General features: G+C 51.1%; 1 protein-coding gene across 1 annotated transcript; it reads left to right on the top strand.

Annotated features, from left to right (window-relative positions):
* Window positions 1-1,694: 1,694 nt before the first annotated feature.
* T310_5087 (AMP-binding enzyme) lies at window positions 1,695-3,759 on the top strand (the record flags this gene model as incomplete). Its single annotated transcript, XM_013472029.1, has 5 exons — window positions 1,695-2,040; window positions 2,177-2,412; window positions 2,466-3,373; window positions 3,427-3,656; window positions 3,704-3,759. The coding sequence occupies 5 exons, from the start codon at window positions 1,695-1,697 to the stop codon at window positions 3,757-3,759; spliced, it is 1,776 nt and encodes a 591-aa protein (XP_013327483.1).
* Window positions 3,760-8,195: the final 4,436 nt, after the last annotated feature.

Raw genomic sequence — 8,195 nt, 5'->3', positions numbered from 1 at the left:
TTGGGACACATCGCTCTTTCAGCCGATGTGTCGATGCCAACCGAAAGTCAAGCGGGGTTCGGGCCGGTCCGTTCTTGGGTCTGAATTTCGTTGTAAGACCTGCCTCTCTATGCGAGTGGCAGATCCCAAGATGGAACGGCGCCTGCTCCACGGCTGTACAGTTTCACACTCTGTTCTGAATATCTTCTGCTTCCGTTGGCGGTTTCCATTGTCCTGAACGCTCTTTACGTCTATTTATTCCCCAATGGCGTCTCGTCGTTTTTGTTTTCCTTTGTCTCCAGAGTCACAAAAAAGGACCCCAACTTGTGTGTTGCCGAATTTATACCTGTATCCTCGCTGATTTCGTCCGCCTCCTACTCCCTTTCCTTGCTGTTTTTTTTTTGGTCTCCTTTTCTCTATTTCTTGTGATTGTTTGAATGGTCGCATGCCGGGACGATTTTCCCACGGGCTTTATGCGACCTGATGATCGTGTCTGTTCAATAGCACCGAGATGCCTGTTGCTGTTGTACATATTAGACTTTTTCGCTTCTTCCGGTGTGCTCGTCGCTGTTTCTTTGAGGCTAGTATTATAATAATCAAGTGATTTTTCCTACGGCCCTTTCTACTAGACAGTTGGTTCTTGTGCCGGAATACAGCCATTGCAACTGGAAAGTCGGTAGTTATAGCCGTCCGGGTGATCCCGAGGCATGAGAGCGTAGTGGATATGAAGCCTTTCAGCGCAGACTTTATTCGCTACTGCGGTTGCTGTTCTCTTTGTAATTGCCTCTGTTCCTCCTCCGGTGTCCTTGTCTGGAGCTGCAAGGCATGGATTCCGCCTTCGCGACTCATCTCGTCCTTCAGCAATGCGTAGACCATGCGGTGTCGCGCAGGCTGTGGCTTCGACTTGAAGGCCTCCGAAGTAATCGTGACACTATTGTAAGCACATCGGAGTTAGACAACCCATTAAAAGTTCAGCGAAAAGAAGCGAGGCAACACAGACTGGAAATGCGTCTCTTTGGATGTGTTCCCTTGCATCGCGGCGTGGTGCGCATGGAGATGGGAATCATTGCGGATAATCAGGGTGGAAGGAGAGAAGGCGGCCGTCAGCTAAGCAAGCAGACCATCAATTTAGCGACCACACAGAACAAAACAGTAAAGGGAATACTCTTAGTTGCGGCACGATGGTAAGGTACCTTTTCCCGAATGGCATCTTCCACCGGGGTATTACTGGAAGTATTCGTCTGAGTCGCCATTCTGAACGTCGAGGTCGAGAATAGACGTCGCGCAGGTAATAATAAGCCTGAGATCCGGGTGTTGCGGGCGAGCATTGGGGGGTCTGTAATCCACGGGAGGAGGACCTTGGAAAAGACAGGCCAGAGCTCCCCAGGCAAAAACAGTTCGTAGACTCCCGGTTTTTTTTTTGACTGATGGAGAGAAATTATTGTTTGCTCTGGCTATCTCATGATTTCCCGTCGGTCGATCGAAATGCGGAGCATCGGCATTCCGAGCCTAGGCCGCGGAGTTGCCGCCCGAGAAGCTCCAATAGTAAAGACTGAATCATTGAATTTCATCATGATGCAAACCATCTATGAACGAGTACGAATTCGACATAGTCTTGCATACAGTATATGAGGGTTGAAACTTTTTAACTGTTCTATTTATTTATTTATTTATTTTTTTAAATTCCTATTTCTTTTGGCTACAGGCTGTAACAAATGCTGCGTCGCGGCGTGCTCTCGTCCCTCACGCGGAGCACAACGTCAGACCAATTGAGGGCTGCATTGGCCTGCAACTTCAGATATTCTCACCAGGGGAAAGCTTTTCAATGTCTCCGGACGCTTTCAACCCTTCCGGATATACCTTTGTTTCGCGCTCTCTACCGTCATGAACCCTCCAGCACCGCCGTAGTGCACAGCAAGTCGAGGCGGTCCTTCACGTACGGCAATCTCGTCGGAGATGTCGTTCAGGCCAAGGAGCAGCTCGCGAGTAAAGTCAACGGTGCTGGCGATCTTTCGGGCCAGCGGATTGCGTTCCTAGCTGAGAATAGCTACGACTACGTGGGTACTGTTTTCTCTTGCACCGTCTTCTGACTCTGATATCTGGTCTGGGACATAGCGCTAACGTTGTGCGCCAGTGATGCTTCTGTCCATCCTTGCCAGTGATGCAATTGCGCTGCCGCTCTCTCCTGCTTTTCCAGTTGGTGAGCTCAAGTACATCTTGGACAATTCCGAGGCCAAGGTGTTGCTGGCTACGGAAAAGTATGGAGCTAAGGCGCAAGAGATCCTGAATGCGGGTCTCGAAAGAGAGCCGATTGTTGATATTAGAAAGAAGATTATCAAGGGTTCAGCAGATGACGAGCCTCTGCGATTCGAAGCCGTTGAGGGAGCACGAGGAGGAATGATGTTATATACGTCTGGCACGACGAATCGCCCGGTAAGAAAACCGCCTGCGCAGCATGTTCTTTGTGTCTAACGTCTACATTACAGAAAGGGGTTCTTATCCCGCAATCCGCGCTGACAGCACAAGCCCAATCGCTGATACAAGCGTGGAAGTACTCACCGGAGGATCTGCTACTGCATCTCCTTCCTCTCCACCACATCCATGGGACAGTCAATGCCATCTTGACTCCAGTTCTTGCCGGGGCCGCAATCGAGTTCATGTTCCCTTTTAACGCCGACGCAGTGTGGAACAGACTTGCGGCCCCCTTTCTCCCAGCGACGACTGTGAAGGATAAGGTTACGTTCTTGACCGCCGTCCCCACGATCTACAATCGACTGATGTCGAGTTTCCGGGGTTTGGATCCTGCTACCCAGGATGCTGCTAAGAAAGCGATTTCACCGGAGAATCTACGCTTGAACATCTCAGGGTCTGCTGCTCTTCCCACTCCAACGAAGAAGGCCTGGACAGAGCTTAGCAATGGGAATGTATTGCTGGAACGCTACGGAATGACCGAAGTGGGCATGGCGATCAGCTGCGGTCTTGACCCGGCGGATCGTGTCGACGGCAGTGTTGGGTGGCCTCTGCCTTCTGTTGAGGCCAGGCTTTGGGATGCGGAGCGGAATGAAGTGATTAAGGTTGGCGAGGAGCTGGACGATACTGGACGAGAGCGGGTTGGTGAAATCCAGCTTCGGGGTCCGACAATCTTTCGTGAATACTTCAAGAATGAGCAAGCCACGCGCGAGGCATTCATGGAGAGCGACGACGGGAAAGGGAAATGGTTTCGAACGGGGGATGTTGCCGTCCGGCGGACGGTTCCAGGCAGTGGAAAGGGCACCAGCGGCGAATGGGCGCAGGGACCGATGTATTTCATCCAGGGTCGCCTGAGCGTCGATATCATCAAGACGGGAGGAGAGAAAGTTAGCGCGCTGGAGGTGGAGAGGGAGTTGCTGTCACTGTTCGTCGCTCCGTGTCATCAGTCCTTGCAAGTCTGAGCTAACCTTGTTTCAGACCGTATATCACCGAGGCGGCTGTCGTTGGCCTTCCATCTGAGCAATGGGGTCAGAAGGTCGCCGCAGTCGTTGTCCTCGATCCCGAGAAAGCGCAGAGTGCTGGACGCGGCGAGAAGCCGTGGGGGATCATGGACATGCGTCGGGCGCTGAAAGACCGACTGGCAGCGTATAAGATTCCGCAGGAGTTGAAGATATTAGACTCGATTCCAAGAAATGCGATGGGCAAGGGTAGGTCGGTTTGTAATGTCTGGTGAGCGTTGCTGACGTGTGTTTAGTCAACAAGAAGGCCCTCGTTAAGGAGGTGTTCACAACAGACGAGTCACCAGCATAGATAAAGGTAGTCGTACGAAGTACTTGTACGAAGTATATGACACTGTACAGTGTACACTAGCAGAAGACATAGAAGGAGAACTTCCTGACGTGAGTTACCGTACAGAGTACTCCGTACAGAACTATACAACCAATCTCAACACTGATTGGGTTTACCGTCTATGCAGTATGCACCTACAAAGCACAGACTACAGAGTCCTCCGTTCTCCGTTCTCCCTGCTGAACTAACTAAACTACTGCAGTCTGCAGCTACGAATCCTACACTTCGCAATTATGTATTAGAACATACCAAACGCAGTAATTAGTAACCCACGATACCTAAACGCATGGACTGCAGAGCGGTGCGAGCGAGTAGGTAGATGAGCTATTACCTAAAGTGAGCACCGGGGAGAAGCAATATACCTAAGTACGGAGTACTCCGTAGTAAGGTAGTTTAATATTAGTTATTATTAGTTAGTTACCGACGGAGTAAACGGAGTAAATACTCCTACTCCGTAGTCTTCTGCGGATGACGGATTCCTTTCCCCTTCCCCTAGTTAATTATTAGCTAGTTAGTTAGCTGTCGCTGTCGTTGGGAATCTTGGGATTTGGGATTTATGTAGCCGATCTGGCGGTGTCGTGTCATGTCTATCCTAAATTAATTCCAACGGTTTCAACTTGAATTCGGATTGAATCCTTCCTGCACTGCCCCTGGTCAGTCGGTCGGTCTCAGCCCAGCCCAGTCCAGTCCAGCGCAGTCCAGCCTCTCTCAACATTCAACATTCAACGTTCAACATTATTCCACTGACAACATTCCATTTCAGCTGAGCTGTGGACAGTATTACTGTAGTTACTCCGTAGTACTCCGGAATGGACGATAACTTAGGTCCCTGGTACCTAGGTACCTAACTTGGGTATGTACAGAGAGAGTACTCCGTACAGAGTATAGTCCCGTGATCATGATCCTTCTACTACGGTAGAAAGTCCCCCGTACGGAGTAACAGTACTCCGTATACCGACGTCTACGGGTCTGAACCCGGTCTCTATCTAGTTCAGGAGTTCTTCTACATTAGGTACTAGGTAGGTACTAACTGACCAGTTCAGTTCGGAACTCCGTCGGCGGTTTAGTCTATTCCGTACAGTCTATTCTAATTCTATTCTATCTAATTATTATCTTGGCTTTTTGGCTTGGTTTTGTTGGGAACTTGAGATCTTCTTCTCTCTCTCTCTTTTTAAACTATTTATTACGGAGTATATTCCACTTGGTTGGGTTGGCTGTTGATTGGTTGTTCGATGCGATTCGTAGTAAAATCCTCCCTGGTGGTGAGTCTGACAGGTAGGTACTTAGTAGTACTTACTCCGTACTGGTCCGCGCTCTGCATACGATACGGGCTTTACGAGTCTTCCGTACGGAGTACTCAGTGAAGAAGAAATTCCAGGTTGGTTGGAACTTGGACGGGTGCGTAGATATTCCTTCTATAGTGCTACTGTCTGCATAGGTAGATAATTAATTGCTGATGATACGATTATTAATTATGTCTGAGAAAAATAATAATAATAATAATAAACAAATGTTAATTAACAGAACAATCTCAACTTAAGCGCCTTTTTTTTGTGTAAACTTTTTTTTATTGCGCTTTTTTTCAACGTTCTCGATCAAAAATAAACTCCATACTCTCAACCTTACTTGTTGACTTCAGACCTAATTCCTAAATAGAATTTTTCCTCCGTGCGCATATTGCACTGCACAGACGCCCCGCAAGTACTGCCATGGGTCATGCCATACCATGGCTCATGACAGCCAGCCCATACCCATACCCATGTCATGCTATTGCCATGCCGGCAGTGGGGTTGGGTTGAGCACTAGCTTACGGAGTAAGCATGTACTCCGTATTGCTGCACAAAGGGCTGTCCAAGCTGGAAGGTTTGGTTTGTTTTGTTTCGCTTCACAGCTTCAATGAATAGAATAAATAGAATAATATACTACAAGAGTACTGTGCTGATACTCCGTATATACTCCGTAAATGTCAATTCTGAGTCGTCGATCTCAGACGTGTCATATGTCAGATGCCACGGTTCGTCTGACAGGCACGTGCAGCGAGTCCAGTGACTCCAGCGAGTCCAGCCAGCCAGCTGCCAGACAGGCAGATAGGTAATATTCCATAAAGTTCCGAGCTCACTGCTCTAACTCTAAGGATGTGAAACCGCCTGTCATGAGTTTAAAGTTGGATGATTTCAGCGGAGTATAATTTTATCAATGTCAGTTCACGCACACACACACACACACACACACACACACACACACACACAAAAAAGTTCAAAAAACACGCACACAGAGCTGGTTAACCAAGTGATCAATATGCTTGGGACTCTCTGATCCTGTTCCAGGGCAGCGGCAGTGCTACTAGCCTACTACTCCGTACACTGCTGTTGCGAGCAGGACTAGTGCTACAGGCTCCGGCTGGTCAGCTTGACGATTGATCAACAGAGCACAGACCGGGATATTTCCGAATGGCAAACACTAAAACACTGGCCAGCCAAGTGATCAGCAAGGATTGCCCACGGAGTCAGAATAAATAAATACCCAAGCGAAGCCCCGAGAGCTTACCCTACCCCATTCTGCTAGCTAACCTGGGATGTCGTCAATTCGACCGGCTAGGTGGTAGTACCGTAGGAGTACTCCGGAGTAGTGAAGAACCTACAGCAGCACTTCGAACCAGTTCAACGATGATCCATCGCTTTCCACGTTCTAGCCACCTTGTCTGAACAGGATGCTGCCTGTCCTGGCAGGTGGCACTGCGGCGCAGCAACCATCCCGACCTGTCATATTATCTGTGTGTCTGTATCGGTACTGGATATGCAGCAGAGCTCTCTTCTGCATACAAAGCCGTCGGCAGATGTAAATTCAACTCCATCGACGCGGCTGTCGAATTTTCAAGGACCTCTTTTTGCGTCGGTGCACAGACGCAGCCAGAGGGGTGGGGCATTGTGTCGGTCTGGCTCGGGACAGGACAGCCCGGACGGAGTATAGATACCGAGTTTTGGTATTCCGTCGAGCCAGGTCGAATCCTCCACACAATGTCTCGTCCGGGTGCAGAGGTTGAGGATCGGGTGAATATTAAATAATGCTATTCCAGGAAGAGCACCCGGTTTCTCTGGATTTCGATGGTTATCCAGCGACTACAGGCAAAAAAGACAGTAGTTCTGACTACCTACCTAGGTATCTTGCCGGATGCTCCCCCCTAGCTCTTTTCCCTTCGATCGGGTCGGATGCAACCGGCACTCCGTGTCTGTTGGTCCGCTAATGGCAGGAGCAGGAGCAGGGAGCGCGATCCTCATGGCGATGGCAGCAGTGCCGGATCTGGTATAGAGGCGACACTCGAAACAGAACTGTCACAGCCTCTGGACGCTCTTCAGGCCTGGCACGTTCTTATTATTTGCTGGCGGGGCTCCTCCATCCTGGGACGTCCTCTGGCGGTCCATGGTCCAAGCTCCAGGCGATGGGGACCTCCGTACGCTCCGTGTGCTCCGTACGCCGTAGAAGGACTCGGTAGACTGTCAGTCGTGTCTGGCCCCGAGACGGTGCCGGGACAGGGTCCGCACGAGCGCCATTATGGGCGGACTAGCGAGGCAGTGGGAACGGGCAGTGGAGAGGGAGGGGGAGCAAAAAGGAATCGTCGGCAGCAGGCGCGATAACAGGCAAAAGGGCAGCGTGCCAATGCGGCTAGCGAGCATCCCTAACCTGTGGATTTGGAGCAGCGTTCGCGCGAGCGAGCCACTGCCGGATGTCGCCCTGGGGCTTCCCCTCTCCGCGTGGGCAGCGGCGTGAGCTTGCGCCAGGCTCTTGCCTCTTGAGTGGCCGCTGCCGCTTTTGCTGCTCCTTCCTCGCCCACCGGCTCGTCTCGTCGCTCCTTCCCGCAGCAACCACACCGTTCGCAGCAACTGCCTTCCTCCTGCTAGTCCTCGTCCTGGCGAACCTTCCCAATTCTGCCACCTTTCCCCCCCCCCCCGGTGTCCGGCTCGTTTCTTTTTCTCCCTCTCCCCTTCCTCTGGGCGTGGACCTCGGCGTTTCCCTCCACTCCCACCGTCCTGTCCTCCTCCACGAAGCGTTCGTTGCTGGTCGAGCATTCCCTGTTCTCTCCCCTCCGCTGCTCTCTTCTCTTGCACGAGGCCTGTGGTCTGCTGTCGTCGACGTCAGCGCTACTGCCTGCCCTTTACGCTTCCTGCCATCTGATCCCTGCAGGCGCTGTCAGCCTGCGCCCTCACGTGCTGCTGGACTGCCCGACTCCCAATGTCACCGCTGTTGGCTCCGTCTATGAATTAATTGAAGCGCACCAAAGAGGAAGGACCCTTTTCTCCCTTCGAGCAGGGAAAGAGATTCAATCCGCCTCCCGTCCAATCGGCCTCGTACCAGGTCTTTCGCATCGGGCACTGTTCTTCTTCCAATTCCCTTCCCCC

The sequence above is a fragment of the Rasamsonia emersonii genome, assembly GCF_000968595.1.
Source record: "Rasamsonia emersonii CBS 393.64 chromosome Unknown ctg1118621760237, whole genome shotgun sequence".
Lineage (NCBI taxonomy): Eukaryota > Fungi > Ascomycota > Eurotiomycetes > Eurotiales > Trichocomaceae > Rasamsonia > Rasamsonia emersonii.
The sequence above is the reverse complement of the archived record's forward strand: the minus strand, read 5'-3'. Positions and strand labels throughout refer to the sequence as shown.